This window comes from Scophthalmus maximus, chromosome 5 (genome assembly GCF_022379125.1).
Source record: "Scophthalmus maximus strain ysfricsl-2021 chromosome 5, ASM2237912v1, whole genome shotgun sequence".
NCBI lineage: Eukaryota > Metazoa > Chordata > Actinopteri > Pleuronectiformes > Scophthalmidae > Scophthalmus > Scophthalmus maximus.
In genome coordinates this window covers 15,242,338-15,258,615 of record NC_061519.1, presented here as the reverse complement: position 1 = coordinate 15,258,615, position 16,278 = coordinate 15,242,338, and the positions used below count along the sequence as shown (strand labels likewise).

The following is a 16,278-nucleotide window of genomic DNA, read 5'->3' as shown; positions in this document are numbered from 1 at the left end:
AGCTGAAACAATTAATAATAAAATTGTTTGACAGAAAGATGAATGGCAAATACAGAAATTTTGCTGATCCAATGATCTTTTTTTTCCAGACAGATGACAGCTAATCCCTCCTCACATCTTCTCACATGTGATGATGTTATGCTTTTCTTTGTTTGATAGTAAATTGATTATCTTATAATTTCAGACAAGCCATGGCCTCGCCATGGAGGTTTTTGGACTCCCACAAGGTTCTGATATTATATGGACCAAGTGATTGGTATTTAATGACAATGATCATTAGTTGCACGCCTACATCCCGCTAAAAACTTTGCCACGCCACCAAACAACCAACGCCTCAGTTTACCGAGGACTGAATCTGAGGTTGCCTCTGACTGATGCTGTGGCCAACACCAGAGAGGCTCCTGCTTAGCTGGGATTTTGGGAGTTATATTTATCCCATGTAAATTACCCTGGGGAATGGCAAAGTCAAGGTCTGATTTCACTGATCTTTCACCCTCCTCACCACTGGCTGCTTGAGACAGGTCAGCTCTGCTCGATGACTAACTGCCTACCATAGGCAAACAGAAGTGAATACTGATGGCAATTAACAACATAATTGCGAGAATACCTTCACATAAACTTAAGGAGAGTTTATTTTTAATTGTGAGTTTAAGCATAAAATGAAATGTATAGCACAGTGATAAAAATTACTTTATGCAACTATACATAGGTTTGTGAACTAATACAGAGCTGTTATTTAGTTGGAATGCAAAATCAAGTCAAAATAAATGGTTGTACAAAAGACAGACTTTATCATAGAAGTCAGGTGATTTAAGTCTTTAAATATTTAAAGCTGTTCCAATATTGAACTGAAATGTAACAAAACAGGCGATAAAGTATTAAGAAAACAGTTTTGATTTTTTTTAAAGGTGACATATTACACACATATTCAAGTTCATACTGTTGATTTGTGTTACCACTTGAAAAGGTTTACATGCTCTAATGTTCAGAAAAGGCATCGTGTCCTCATACTGCCGATTCCTGCAGCTCCTCTTTTCACCTTCTGTGAAAGGCTTGGATTTCTTTTATCCCCCCTCCGATAAACCCCAGTCTGCTCCGAGCCCAGTCTGTTGTGATGGTCAATCACACTCAAAATGTGTAGTAAATGTCACACCCTTCACCAGAAAAGTGGAGATTTTCAGATTGCATGCGGCGTTACCTCAAAAGAATCTGGTTGTGCCATAAAAAGCAGAGAGAAATCTGAACCAATTCTTCAGTTAGTTCTTCGGTTAGGGTCAGGCCACGAAAAAACGACACGTGGCCTTTGTTCACAGTATCTGGCCCGGCAAGCGCCACAGATACCCACATTTATGTGCACAAACACTGAAAAGGTGATTTTTGAATAATATGTCACCTTTGAACCAAATGAAACTTCAAATGTAATGGATCTATCATTTTACTTTTCTGATTAACCCTCACACATACACACAATTTCAAAAATTCTACTGTGCAATGGTTTCCATTTCACAACTTATTAGAGCTGTAGCAACTGGAGAAACCAGCTTTGCGTTATGATAAGCAAGACCATGCATAAACGAGAACAGTCCTCTATATCAGTAATATGGTCTCCGTGGATTATTCTGCGGAAAGAAAAAAAAGAAAATGACATTCATTTCAAATATCATAGCAAGATACACTTAATCATGATGAGGGTATCAGCAGCACAGTAAATTAAAAAAATATATATTATCAAACTAGTACAGATTTCTATACATTTTCTAACAAACTGTAATGTTACAATAAATTAGTGCAAATTCACAAAAAAAAATAAATAAATAATGTTACCAGGGGGTTTGGCCTGAAGCGGTACGCAAGCATCATCCTCTTTCTAAAAGCATCATATTCATCGTCATTTTTTGTGAGCATAGCTGGACGGTCTACTCCTAAACCCGCTCCATTCATAGCTGTATTTCCCCTGAAGAAGTAAAGAGAGACACCCAAAATTAGTTCACACGTTTATGTCAGTGTGTCCATCTAGATAAAATAAACCATCTTATAGTCCTTATATTTGACATGTCAGAGAAAGAAAAGCACAGGGAAAATAATAAAATGAATGATTGCTTGGTTCCATTTAGCTACTTCAGTTTATGGGTCCTCCGTTTGAGTCCTTTTTTTGCTTAGGAGGGTTCCTCACTGAGTGAAATTAACCGGAAGTACATAAGAGGCGGCAAAGATAATAGCTGGTCAAATTCTATAAATGCTAGAGAGAGATGCTTCAATGCTTACTTTCTTATCTCCTTCAGTATAGGGTATACTGGATCATCGTCATTGAAAGGAAAGGATATCATGCCGTCCCACAATTCCTCTCATTCTAATCTATCCAGTTAGGAGTAATGTTGAAGAAGCATACTGTATTTCTGGTGAACAATATCATCATCATTACAAAATACTATATACATAAATATTGTTTCCTATGTTTTTTCTCAAGTCCTTATAAATTATCCTCTACATCTTCTCTTTTGATTTTTTTTTTTACCTTTACACACAGCCCTGGTATTGTTCATTCTGACTTGCTGTCACAGTGTTCTAGTTTACAGGGACACATGAATAGAACCAGACCATCTTTAGTGATTTCAATTATTAGCAACCATTTTTTGTTGTTGTTGTTGTTGTTGTCTATGACAAGTCTGCTGTGTAAAAGATTGTGATTCAGGTGTAACGATACACAATGGCACACGCTGATTTGGACTTGTGAGATGGTCAGGAATGTGTTATCCACTTTGTCGAAAGATTTTAGTGGTTTACAAGTTTATGCCAAGTACTAGAGAACATTTGTTACTTTCATAAGGTAAAGCTAAAGTTGCCTTAAATTGATGTATTTGATGTTTTAATGGATTTCCTGTCCAAACAGGACGTTGTGCTGAAAACTAGCAATCAGGAGAGGGACCATTTTTTTGTTTAAGTGTAAACTAGTGACATATAAACTATGGAGAGGGAGACAAATTCATTCATTCAGAGAGAGGCAGACCAGTGAAAATCTATGACGGTTAATACAGCTAGAATGTTAGTACCGTATACATATTGTTATCACCTCTAAAATTAAATAAAATTAGAGAATTTTGATTCAAACAATAGTACATTTTTATGCAGTTGCTATAAAACATGAGTTTCTAAAAAAAAATCCAATATGGAGAAAATTGTACTGTTATTTGTGATTTCAATATATGGTAAACATAATGACGATGGATGCTCACTTGTTGACGGGAGCCTTGATTCCCTGTCCTTCAGAGCCGAGGCCTTCACCTTCCTTCCAGCCCATCTTCATGAGCATTTGGAAACCAAGGTTCTCCACTGTCAACTTAAACTCTTTGTATTCCGAGTAGTCTGGGTCGCGGCCCTCCTGCAAGTCAAGATGACTAAAGTTAAACACACACTGAAGAGTTGCACCGTTTCAATGCGTTAGACAGCATTTTAATCTTTCTACGATCTTTGTTTAATACAACTTTCTTTTTCCTTGTGTCTAGTTGAAAGTTGTTGTTTTTTTTACCAAATCTAGTAATTTAAATAATTAATAGTAATTTTAGTGGAAGCCCTGAGAAACGTGCAATTTTTTGGTGGGCTAGGTCATTTTTTTCTTTTTTAATTCTAACCTTCCTGCCCCGCCAAGCAAGTGGCAGAAAAGAAAATGTAGTTTTTTGTAATACTCAGTTTGGCCAATAGAGGCCCCCAGTCTAAATAGGACTAAAGGCATTCATGTTTTCTTCCAGATGATTTTTAATTTCCTCATGTACTCTACATATAGTGTGTTGAAAGTTATGTAATATTACTGTCATGTCTGTTGGCAAGAAACAACATTCGAAGGCTTTCAACCAGAGAGGCTTTAGGGAGTTGGATGAGAAAATATCAAGAGCAACCAACAGAATTTGAATTATTTATATTCAAAAAGTTTTATTTGCCCCTCATATGTTCAAAATTCATCTGCCTATCAGATTAAAAAAATTATAAACAAGCAGATTTGTCTTTTAGAACTGCCGTACAATTAGCAAAGACAAAGCAACATTTTCTGCTTTTATTCAGTTGATTCAAGTTTGTTTCTTAGTGGTATTCAATAATTACATTCTGTGTCTTATGTGATGGCTTAATTTCTATCAATTTCCCATAACGGTGAAAATTAGCTCACTTAAAAGAATTTGTTTACATACTGTGCTGTTTTTCCAGTATGTAAAGGGGACAAAGTCTGGTTTCTACAACGTAATGAAATTGAGTTTCAACGAAACAAGTGGCAATTACACTCTCCTCCTGGGAATTCCTGAGGAGTAGCTAGAAGACTTTGCTGGGAAAGGGGAAGTCTGGGATGCCCTGCTGGCTGTTGCCACAGTGCCCCTGACCTGAATAAGCAGCTTGAAAATAGAGGCCTGGATGGATGATTCTGTTTATACAAATTTCAAACAGACTCCAGTCCTACTTAACGACAAATTGCCAGCATATATTACAAAAAAATAAATGACAACTTTATGGTACAGTTTTATAGATTTCTACAAAGAAATTCTAATTGAAGACATTCCCCTCCCATTGCCTAAAACCATTTAATATAACAGTGACAAAAATGAACTACAGTTTTTTTTGTTAATTCCCTCTGGGATTCCCAAAAATAGTGCTTCCACCTTTAATTAGAGAGCTTTGCTTTGTTCCCCTTTAATCAAACATTAAGGCGGAAAATGGAAAGGGCAATCTTACTAGTTTAAAAAACAGTTTAATTCTTCCTTATTAGGCTGAAAATTTGTGAATTCAGGGGAAAACTGACCTTGAGTGCCTTGAAGGTCTCCATGAACTTCTCAAGCTCCGTAGGAGGCAGGTAGTCCCCTATAAAGTGTTTCCCTTTACCCATTTCTGTCAGCGATTCTGCCCAATCTGGAGAGTACAGACAAAGCAGTACAGATTTAGTCAATCAACTTGATGAAAAATATTATTAGGCATCAATGCGGCAAGTCTCCATGCTGCAGGTCAGCCTTACCACGTGTCCTCTCCATTTCCATCTTTCGGAGACGATGCTCCCAGGTGCCTGCCTTCTGGTCCACCTCTTCATCACTGTCGTATTCATGTTCGTGTTCCCTTATGGCCTTCTCCCACATCACCTGCATCTCTGCCATTGCACGCTTATGCTTCATAATCATGTCATACATCTCTTGCATCTACAGTGTGTGAGAAAAACATCACGCAGGCACAGTGAGTAATGCCAATGATAGATTACAGGAATTAAAAATTCAGACATTAAGGTGTGGTGGACCAGAGTCATCCAGTGCTATTTGAAAGAGGGAAACGATGCATGGATTTAGATATAGTTAAAATGCAGCACCATAGTTTTCACTCAATTAAAAAACAATCCATTGGTATTTTCCAACCTCTTGTTGTTCTTTGATTTGTCTTTTTTGGTCCTCAGATAGTTCTGTGACTCCAACCAGACCAAGAGGCTTCCCCTTCTTATAACCAAGACCTCTCAGGTCCTGGGCTAGAACATCAAAAACGCACATGTTCATAAATGATGTACTGGAACAGATGGCAGTGTGACAAAAATATGAAATTAGTATGTAATTTCAAAAATAGTATATGTATATACACAACGCAAGTTCATGTACCTGAGAGACAGGGTGTGTTAGGGTCTGGAACATTAATCTCCTGTGGAACAATGACAGGGGGAATGAGCAACTCGACTTTGTCATCTTCAGACCCCCATCTGCTCTTCCTCTTCCGTTTGACAGGTGGGATGTCTGACTCCTGGATGTGGGGTAGAAATGCCGGATTAAGCGTTGGGGGGATTCCTGGTGATGGCAGAGCAGTTGGTTGCCGAACATCTGTAGTCGACTCTGCTGCTGGAGGTAAAGCGCTCTGGGAGGTTGCAGCACGATACTCCTGAAGTTTCTCTTTATAGACCCGGTGGGCTGGACTTTGGTGATCATACAAAAAACTGAAGGAAGGACAGCAGACATTTTGTATGAGGTGAAAAATTACCAAAGTACAACCAAAATCTCATGATTGGGAAACACAGTCTTGTATACAGCCACTGACCTGAAGGCGGGATTATTTCGGTTGCGCTCAGCAGCAATGGCTTCCACCTCGGGGCCACCCTCTGCCACAAACCTGGCCAGCTTCTCAGCCACCTGCTGGGTTTCCGCGTCCACTGGGGGGGAGACTTTAAGCAGCCTATCAGTACTGGGACTCAATTCACACTCTACTACTGTACCGTACTCAACTGGCCCTCACACACCACCAGTCTAGAGCCAATAGGGATAAGAGAGGAGGAGGAGGAGGAGGAGGAGGAGCAAGGGGGACAGGGGTGGTGAATGGGGAACTATGGTTGTGAGCCTTTTACTGTAACAAAATAAAACAAAGAGGCTCCACCACATTCAGTATGGCTACACTAGGACACTTGATAAAGAATACATGATATGCACAGAAACTGTGCATATCTGGCAAAAGTGTAGGACTCTGTCTGGAGCGTCCAAACCAAAAATGAATGTGATTTATTTAAACACAGACACAGAGCTACGGTCTCAAAGAGAACAGAGCCAGGGAGTTTGTGTGAGTGTGCATGTATAAATGTGAGAGGTTATTATTCAAAATATGGATAATATAAACTCATATATGCTCAAATGAAAATATTTTTTACTTGCATATCATTTCTCTTACAAAATAGTGTTTTGTGCTTGCAAAATATATTTTCCTGTGCTCACTCTCAATTTGCAGGAAAGAGACAAAAATACCATCATATTGTCCATCTTAACTGGAATGTCAATAACTCTATTACAGTAATGAGTGAAGAACAGATACACATACTTGAATAAAAAATGCATTCAAATCAATTAAAGGTTTTTAGAATCATCATTTGATTAATAATCAACATAATGTCTACGGATGTCACTGTGAGGTCATACTGTGAGAACTGAAACTTTACTGACAATATACTGTCCACTACTAATGTAATCACATATTTCACCTCTGAGAGAAATGGTGTGAAAGAGAATACAGGAAGGTGAGAGGGTGAGAAAAGATAATCTTACCATTATCTGATGTATCATCTTCAGGTCTTAGCAAATCCTTTCTCAAATCTGCAACTCTTTTTTTGTAGTAGAGATACTCCATACTGCTCTTATCGTATAAAAATCTGTAAGGCAAATATTAAAGTTGAAAAGGGACACTTGAAACTAATGGATGGATAAAATAAATCCAGATAAGCTACAATGTCCTTCAGACTTACGAGAAAACCGGATTGTCCCTGTAGTCCTCCTTGGCCTTTCTTTCCAGTTCAGCTCCCCCCTCTGCCACAAACGAGGCCATCTTGTCGATAATGAGTCTGGTGTCTGAATCCTCTGGGGGAGAGACTTTAAGCAGGCTATGAGTACATGCACTGTAAGGGCAACTATGACAAAATGCCAGTCAAAATAAGGCAACTGCACCACTGGAGTACCCAGAGGATGCACTGAAAGGTCCAAGCCATGAAGTTGTCCAGTGAAATACTGAAAAACACAGGCCCTGAAATTACCTTTCATCTCTAAGAATCTGGAGGTATCAGTATCTTCTTCCTCATCTTCACCATCTGGCGAGCAAAACACACTTGGCCTCGGGCTGAGAACAGGACTCTTTTTGGACTGAGAGTAGTTCTTGAACTGACTAAGCATGCTACTGACTCCAAGTCCTGGCCGCTTGCCAACAAGAATGCTCTTTTTTTGAAGTGAGTTTCCTCCTGGCAATGAAGTTGAAGTAGTTACGGTATCACTGGTGGAACCTAGAAAGTGTAAAAAGGACGAATTTTAAAAATCCAGTACTAGTTTTAACCAACAGTCAATATGCTATTATCATTTATACTGCTGTGGGCTAAATGTTTAGCAGGCGATCAGCCAAAGTAAGTGAAGTAAGTGTTCGTGGTCCTGTCATGGTATTCCAACCCAGTTCCCTTGGACGATGATGCCACCCACATACTGTACAGCTGTCAAGGACCTTTTAATCTGTCTTTCACACAATCCTATTCCTGTGTTCCTGTTGCTGTGCTAAATTTCACAATAAAGCATTGCAGTAACACATTACTGTCACTGTAAGGACATGATAAACAACATGACTGTGAGATTAATGTACTAACCAGGGGTGGAGAGAGTATCGTAAAATTGTACTCAAGTTACTTAAAGTCATTTTAGTCAAATAAAGCAAAATGACTCAAGTAAAAATGTAATTCGATAAAAGTACAAAGTAAGTCTGTTAAAATGTACTCTGAGGTAAGGTTACTGGGTTAGAGGGGAAGGGGAGGGTAAAAACATTAAACAGTGATAAAAATAATGATACATGCTAAAACTGCTACAAAGTGTTTGAAATGCATATTCATCAAGCACAATGAGAACTGCTGATCGATATTTATAAGGTCATCACAGTGGATGTGACACAGACTCTGTGTAGCAAAATTAAGCTGCATAAATCATTTAAAAAATGGCCTGCCACTTCCTCTAAATCAAATAGCGTTGTACTAACCTGGCGCATTGTTGGATTTGTCCTTCTGCAACTTCATGAACTGTTGTAGAAAGCTTCCATCATTCACAAACTTGTTTGAGGAGGCTCCGTGAAGACTGGGAGAAATACTGGAATCAGAATGGAAAACAAAAATGCATTGAGAAGTCAATTTTTGTACAGATTAGGTCAAAGTTAGTGTAAAACAATGCAAAAGGTCATACGTGTAACATATATTGTAAAACTAGGTGGCAGTGCCTGACATGCTGTACTTGAAATATATAATAGATGCCATTTATTTAGTGTTGTAATGTCGACAGTTATGTGAGCCCATGGGTGTATCCTTACCTTGGAGGCAGGGGTTTGCTGGTGGTTTGCACTGTCATTTTAGCTTGCTCTGCCATTCTGGCCTCAATCTCCTTTTTCTTCTGTGCTATAAGCGTCTCTTGGCGGAGAATATTCATGTTCATCTTGTTTTTCTGTGGCTGGAGAGACTTGGACTTCCATCCTCCTCGTCCTGAACAAAAATGAACGGAAAAATGCAACAGATTGACATCAATAAGCAAGGAAATATTTTCAAATTAAAAAATGTTGCTATGAAATTTTAATCAACTCCACTGATAGTGTATAGGTTATGAATGCACACGGGCAAATGATATGGTACCAGTATAATACAATATAATAAACTATGATGACTTTGATATGTAGTGAAACATTACTCTCTACAAAAAGACAGCTTCTCTAAACAACAAAAGAAACTGCTATTTAAAAGAGACATACTTGTACATACACATATATATTACATGTTGTAGATCTTAGGAAAGATGGACATTTCTGAGTTTAGTGAATATAATGCAAACTGTCTTATTTAACAACTAACTGATTTAGCTAAGTGGACAGCTAACGTTAGCTAACGCTGTTGTGTGGTTACGCCAACAAGCGGCTACATAAGCTAACGTCTACGGTAAACCTGGCAAACTGGCTAGTTGACTGAGGGCAGCTCCTTTACACTCAGCGTCATCATTTCACCCTGGTCTTCAGATTTACCTGCATCGCCAGACTCCATGGCCGTGGCAGAATGAAGAGTATATTTCAAAGACGACGCTCACCGACTGCTAACGTGTAGCTTACTTGGTGTCCGCTAACAAAACGTATAACCACTTCCGGTCGCAGTTTGTCCAAAATAAAAGCCTCAATTCTACAAGTGTACAAGTCCCCAGAAATCGAACACAACTATATTTGCACAGCAGTCAAATATTAACTAGCCCTCCACCAAGGCTTAGAAATTCTAATAAAAATAATAATAATGTGATTTAATTAAATTCACAGTTAATTGTTAGGTACACTTCTGCAATGCAACGAAATCCAGAGCATAGCAGCCCTACACTATCTTTGTAAGATGAATTGAATGTGGTCTCTTTAACGTGTTCTAACATTTAGCAGGCAGGTGAATTCTCTGAGCAGCTCTCGTTGTGTTTACAACTCACATGCTAGAAACATGTTATAAAACTTATCAGTGTAATATAAAGTGTAGACAGTCTAACTTAAAATGTTAAGTCAAACTTGTGAACATCAACAAAAGCAATATTTAGGAATGCTGAACCTTTATTTAAACTTTTAAAAAGGTTATTACTGGCAACTGGATGAGATGTGATTTCAACACAGGAACAATTCGTCTATAAGCAGAAATATGTTTTGGATTTCTTGTGGGACATTGCAGGTGCTTTTGGGTAGCCACTTAGTCCGCTTATGCTTGGGGTCGCCCCTGATTTTAGATAGTAACAGGCTTGTACACATTCAATCATGCTTACATCAAAAAAGTTTGTAATTCATACAGCCAAAATGTACATCTTTGTGAAAAGGTTTCTTTGAAAATCAACAACACACACACACACACACACACACACACACACACACGATATCTGCGGCGCTTTATTTTTTGTCACGTTACTCTGAACTATTTTGTCCCAGGATCCCGTAGAATGATGACGCAGGTTTTCCAGAGATCTGATTGGTCAGTAGTTGAGACTGGCGACTGGGCTTCGATCCCTCTCATCTCGAACGGGCTTTGATCCATCATCTTGTTCAGCATAGGTTACCATGGTGATTCATCCCGGCAAGAAGAGCACCAGCGTCGTAGGACGGAGGAGCCGGAGTTAACCCTGAACTTACCGCGATAACCGCAAACCCTGCTTCGTAGTACAGGCCCCCGGTAGTATCCTGCTCAGAAATGGCTGAAGCTCCCACTCGGCCCTGCCGGTTTTTTTGTCACCAGTGCTCCGTAGAGATCAGTCCGCGTTTACCGGTAAGGACCCGAGAGACACAGTCGCTGACTTCGAGAACGACACGTTGTATTTCTGTTTCTGTTGTGGTTCCATCTGTGTGCGTGTCCGTGCGCACAGCGAGTCACGTCGAGCGGCTGCTTCTGCCCCGCTATGCTAGTTAGCACCGCCGGTTGGCGGGGACGCTCATCGCACGGTCCCGGGATGAAGACGTATAATGCTCAGCGGTGTCATAGTTTATCGAATATTCAATTCGCCACAATCTAGGAACATGTCGACATGAGCGAGCTAGCTGAAAGAAGAGAAGCGGACGTTCCCTGTTGGGTCAGATTTGCAATCCAGGCACATTCGAGTCAGTTTTCATTCATTCAGCAGACACTGGTTTGGGACGTGAACATTGTTGGTCAGCTGATTTTTTTTTTTTTAACTCTACAATGAAATGTCTCTTGGTTATTGTGGCAATGTCGCACAGAGAAGCATAACGGTCTCAGGGAAACGTCCCCCTGTGTTGTGACCACTATCTGCCTACCGCTGCAGTCTGTTGTCGAGCCATTCATAGGAAACTTCTTGAATGGTACAGTTACTACCGCTGCTTCTCTGTGTGAGGGTACAGGGGAGGAAATTATAATAATATATGACCTGAACGTGGTTACAGCATGTTAATCACAGTATGTGGCATTTGTTAGCAAGCTGGCTTAATGTAGTGGATTAGACATCGTTGATGATTGTTATTGATTGCCCCTCATGCTCAATTGTCAATCATTAGATATCATATACCCAGTTGGCAGTAAATCATATCATATGTCCACTCTGATACAACAACTCCTCCTACACTTCAGCTTCCGTTAGGACTGTTTAAACTGTTCATGGTCATTTCGGACATTGTAGTTTGTGGTAAAATCATTTTGCTGCTTTACACTATAAGGTGCTTCTACTATTTTGTTCACCCTGTTTTTTTTGAAAGTCAGGGTTGTGTTAATATCGACAACACCTTTCAGTATTACACTACAATACAACAGCAGCCCACGGCCTTCAAAATAGTCACAACGTTGAATCAACACATGTCTAAACTAAACTCTCAAAAGGTTAGAATTTTTGAATGCAGGACTTGGGAATTTGAGCACATCAGTTTTATCTAGGCGTGACTTAATTACAAGACAACTGCATTAATGTAAGTAATTTCATATGCTTACTATATATTGACACATTTTTCACTGCAGGACTTCACCTGTCCACGCTGTGACTCTGGCTTCATTGAGGAATTGGCAGAGGGAAGAAGGTATGGATGATTATTTTGTGTCTCTTGAATTCTATTAATTTGATATTTAGTGTTTTCTGAGCTTAAACTCGTAACCATCTTCACTACTGTGTTCCTTCAGTACTGAAAATGGGTCTCCATCCACATCCTCCTCCAGTGATCAGAGCCGCTCAGCCTTTGAGGTAAGTGTGACTCACAAAATCAACTCATCCAGTTTGCACATTGCACCATGATTTGACATTGCCTCTGTCATTTCTACTAGAGCATGGATCACCAACACTTATTCACGTTTCCCTCTGGGTATGGTCCGTTCGCGCTTGGGATTTTTGATGAAAATTTAGACCTTCGATCATGGCTGCCCACAGAGGACAACCGAGAGACTGAAAACAGGAGAGAAAGGGAAATGGCATCACGTCAGCGATACAGTCCGCGGCAACCAAGGGGTCGGCATGTTCCTCGAAGACAGGGTACGCGTCACGAAGGAGTGCCCACATTAGAGGGGTGAGACATTTTCAGCAGTAAAGTGGGTGTGAAACACGAGAGTATGGGTAAAAGTAATACATGCTTCTCACGTTATGGTAGACAATTCCCTAAACAATATTATTTCCAATTTTAGAATTTAGTGACGTGAAGTGGTAAGATTCATCTGTACATAATGTATAACTTACAAACCAGTAAATTTACCATGTAGTGATATGTTTTGCCTATTAAAAAATTACCTCACTCATAGGATAATACACTCCATTATTATCATTTTGGCATGTTTAGCATTAAAATTTCTTTAAAATTGAGCAAATATCTAGTTAACAATCTATATGAAGTAATAATATTTCTCTGATCAAGTGTGCTGTTTAGGCGAGAAGACCAGTTGAGATACTAAGTTAAATTTGTTAAATTCTCGTTTAAATTTTTTTATATATATATATATATATATATATATATATATATATTTATTTATTTTTTTCCTGCTACAGAATTATCCAGCAGCTAGTAAATGGCATCATAGCACCTACAGCCATGGCAAACATTGGGGTGGGACCATGGTAAGTGTAAGAAACCTTTTTGCATGGTTGTTTAGTGTTTTCACTTATAACTGAGATTCTAAATGTAAATGTTTCTCTGACGACCCTCTTGTTTTGCAGGGGTATGCTACATTCCAATCCAATGGACTACGCCTGGGGTGCCAATGGGCTGGATTCTATCATTACACAGGTACTAAAGGTATTTTTTCCCCCCATTACACTGGAAATTATTCTGAATATCAGTTAGGCGGAGACAGTGTCCCAAGCGCTTTGTCGGTGGGTCTCCAGGAATTGTTCTAATCATGATATCATGATTATTAAATCAGGATAATGCCATTTTTATTTGTTTTATAGTAATAAAATGATACAGGCTGAATAATACATTTAAAAAAATGGTTTCTACATTTCAAGGAAGTGGTCTTTTTTCAGAAATCAGTATACATTACTGATACAGTACAGTACAGTGTGTTCGCAGTTAGCACTAAATAAATAGCACTTTTTAGTCATGATCTACCTCTGTAGGTGACACATCAAGGTTCATGAGGAATTTATCAGACATAGTGGACATATTGTGTAGCCAAATGTTGGTAGGAAAAGTCTTATCACATATCATTTATAGAACTTGTTCTCATGCACATATGATCTCTGCCATTGGATGCAATTCTGCTCTTTTTCACTTGAAGTTACTCAACCAATTTGAAAACACGGGTCCTCCTCCCGCAGACAGAGAAAGGATTAAGGGTTTACCCACCATCCGCATCACAGAGGAACACGTGGGTAAGTCCCCCACATGTCTGTTTAACTCTCAAGTACAGATACACACTCACTGCACCTCACCCAGTCTGCACAAAAGGCACCTCTGTGATCCATCAAAACAGAACAGAAAACAGTGTTTTTTGATCAGCGTTGCCCTTTGTTCTGCCTTGAATCAATTAAATAATAATGTATAATAGAAGTGACAAGAAGACAGCAGAAAATAATCATAATCTGAAAATCTGTCTTTTACATTTTCATTTTCGTTTTGTATGACCACAGTCTAACACCAACACACACACAAAAACGCACACACACATCAGTAGTAGTTATGTAATTTTGTGTTTGTGCAGGTGCTGGTCTCGAGTGTCCTGTGTGCAAAGATGACTACAGTGTTGAGGAGCGCGTTAGACAACTGCCATGCAATCACTTGTTTCACAATGAGTGTATAGTACCATGGCTTGAACAGGTATGTATATCAGACATTGATCAGAGCATTGGATTGGTTTCAACTATACCAAACTAGCTTAGTAAACCCATTGCACTTTGTGAAAGCGTTGGTCTCACACCCCGTTGCAAGCAAGTAAACTGCAAATAAGCCAGCAGCCAGCATTTGACATTAGGGCATTGGGTAGTGACAATGAATAAGTGAGCGAATTGAAAAGCAGCTCTACTTTGGGTTAAAATCACTGATACGTCATAAAGTGCTACTGTGGGTTGAAAAATTATATTTCAACTTCCATACATTCTTTGCACTGGGAAACAAAATCATACTGTTTACTATATGACAACATAAAAGCACTATGATAACATTCCTCAAGTAATAAAGGAAAAATTGAATGTAGGCTGTGTTCTTATTACAGAGCTGTTCAGCTAGACCGAGAATTTGACTGAACTGTTTTTGCCTCTTCAAACTGTGCGTGTGGGTGTGTGGCATTATTACACCCTTCATTTTTGCAAATAAAGTTATAGTTTGAACAGAAAAGGTCATAATATGACTAGGGTTCTGTTGAATGAGGAATGTTGAGCATCTTGTTAATTTATACTTAAAGGGATTAGACAGCGATTTTAGAGAAAGCTTGTTTCTGGGGTCAGAGAAATGATTGATCAGTTCAGCCCAATCATCTGTGCTACATCTGTAGCAGACAGATACTGTTTATTGTCCAGAACAAAACAATGATGTGAATTTGATAGTGAAGAGACTAAGGGTTCTTGTTCACCATTGTGTTTCTCTACAGCACGATACGTGTCCTGTGTGCAGGAAGAGTCTTAGTGGACAGAACACAGCCACAGACCCACCTGGGTTATCAGGAATGAACTTCTCTCCCCCCTCCTCCTCTTCCTCATCCTCCTCGAGCTCACCTAGCAATGAAAATGCTGCAAGCAACTCATAGATTTTCACCACCACCTTCACCACCTCACATCTGAAAACCTCACACCCAGCTGAGACCCGGCAGCTCGTCTCCACAGCTGAGACCAGGACAGTTGTTTGTCTCAATTCGAGGGGACGATAAGAGTCGAGGTGAACTCTGAACGTGTTGCAGACTATTACTCCTCATTCCTCCCTGTGGCGGTGAACGGACGCTGACTCTTGCTGCTGTTGTTGCCGAGTGAGGGGCTGGGCAGTGTTGAAGGAGGTTCCAGAAAGGCTGTGAACAATGCTAATGATAAAAGTAAAGTGGGGTTGTGACCAAAACTCAAAGAGTTTGAGCCAGTGTGGACTGCTTTGTGACAAGGCTGGGACACATTTTATAGTCAAAACACAAAACAAACATTGCCTGCGGTGGTGCAGAGTCCATAGATATGTAGATAGAGCATTCATTTTGAAATGTCAGCCACTGTGCAGCTAATGGATCAAACTAAAAGCTTGTGAAAAGGAAGCTGAGTGTATGCATCAGGTTTTTATTTTTCAGCACCTTCATTTTGCACAAAATAATGTCTAATGTTGAGAATGTGAGTTGCGGTAAACTACTGGAACCAAATGAAAACTTTTTTTAGGATTTGTTCTTTTATTAGAGCTGAAATCTCTTGACAAGGTAAAGATCCTCGCAGCTAAACAATGGACACATTTTTAATCCTTGAGTGAATACATTCACAGACCTACTTATTTATTAGGCCATTGCCCAATACATGAAATGTAAAAGCAAAAAAATAAAACTAATAAAAAGGCATTGGATCATCTCACCTGTGGAACTGGCCAAATTGATTTCACTAAACAAGTGTTAATTATGTTATTTGGCGATTTTTTTTTTTCATTCTATTTTTTTCATACAGTCGTAATAAAGTGCTAAAACAAATGTTAATGTTTCTGCTGATGATGTGCGATGTCAATATTATCCCACGGATGGGGTTTAAATTGAAAATGAAACCAATCAAATCCAAACGGTTTTTTTATCTATAGAAAGACCTCGGTTTTAGCATTTCCTTGACAAGGACGGAGGACGGACGTGAACACAACGCATTTTCTCTTGATCAGGTATGTCTGTGTTTC

The 16,278-nt window shown here is 39.3% G+C and overlaps 2 protein-coding genes across 5 annotated transcripts; one reads left to right on the top strand and one right to left on the bottom strand.

Annotated features, from left to right (window-relative positions):
* Positions 1-614: 614 nt before the first annotated feature.
* sugp1 (SURP and G patch domain containing 1) lies at positions 615-10,413 on the bottom strand. 2 transcript variants are annotated; one of them, XM_035633769.2, is made up of 14 exons: positions 10,284-10,413; positions 8,821-8,989; positions 8,497-8,603; positions 7,520-7,762; positions 7,235-7,358; positions 7,038-7,141; positions 6,046-6,169; positions 5,616-5,944; positions 5,382-5,488; positions 4,994-5,171; positions 4,784-4,890; positions 3,234-3,379; positions 1,825-1,954; positions 615-1,619 (listed from the first exon to the last, which is right to left on the bottom strand). In XM_035633769.2, the coding sequence occupies exons 2-14, from the start codon at positions 8,940-8,942 to the stop codon at positions 1,593-1,595; spliced, it is 1,848 nt and encodes a 615-aa protein (XP_035489662.1). In that variant the 5' UTR covers positions 8,943-8,989; positions 10,284-10,413; the 3' UTR covers positions 615-1,592. The 2 variants fall into 2 exon arrangements, with proteins under 2 accessions (XP_035489662.1, XP_035489661.1); XM_035633768.2 differs by lacking the exon at positions 10,284-10,413 and adding an exon at positions 9,520-9,675.
* A 106-nt stretch (positions 10,414-10,519) lies between these two features.
* Positions 10,520-15,971, top strand: LOC118311345 (E3 ubiquitin-protein ligase RNF126-like). Of its 3 annotated transcripts, none has more exons than XM_035635123.2 (9): positions 10,520-10,777; positions 11,975-12,033; positions 12,134-12,194; positions 12,354-12,479; positions 12,987-13,055; positions 13,155-13,224; positions 13,758-13,811; positions 14,141-14,256; positions 15,026-15,971. In XM_035635123.2, the coding sequence occupies exons 1-9, from the start codon at positions 10,703-10,705 to the stop codon at positions 15,179-15,181; spliced, it is 786 nt and encodes a 261-aa protein (XP_035491016.2). In that variant the 5' UTR covers positions 10,520-10,702; the 3' UTR covers positions 15,182-15,971. The 3 variants fall into 3 exon arrangements, with proteins under 3 accessions (XP_035491016.2, XP_035491015.2, XP_035491014.2); XM_035635122.2 differs by having other exon boundaries at positions 10,541-10,777; positions 12,275-12,513; positions 13,718-13,811; XM_035635121.2 differs by having other exon boundaries at positions 10,541-10,777; positions 12,275-12,513; positions 13,155-13,233; positions 13,718-13,811.
* The last annotated feature ends 307 nt before the right edge of the window (positions 15,972-16,278 follow it).

Bases quoted from the DNA above. Each gene is read 5' to 3' on its own strand.
- sugp1 (XM_035633768.2), bottom strand. The intron at 7,359-7,519 runs GTAATTTCAGGG...GCCTGCTTAAAG, and splicing joins CAGATTCTTAGAGATGAAAG to TCTCTCCCCCAGAGGATTCA. The intron at 4,891-4,993 runs GTAAGGCTGACC...TGTACTCTCCAG, and splicing joins GGAAATGGAGAGGACACGTG to ATTGGGCAGAATCGCTGACA.
- LOC118311345 (XM_035635121.2), top strand. From the start codon at position 10,703: ATGGCTGAAGCTCCCACTCGGCCCTGCCGGTTTTTTTGTCACCAGTGC. The intron at 10,778-11,974 runs GTAAGGACCCGA...TTTTCACTGCAG, and splicing joins AGATCAGTCCGCGTTTACCG to GACTTCACCTGTCCACGCTG. The intron at 13,056-13,154 runs GTAAGTGTAAGA...CTTGTTTTGCAG, and splicing joins AACATTGGGGTGGGACCATG to GGGTATGCTACATTCCAATC.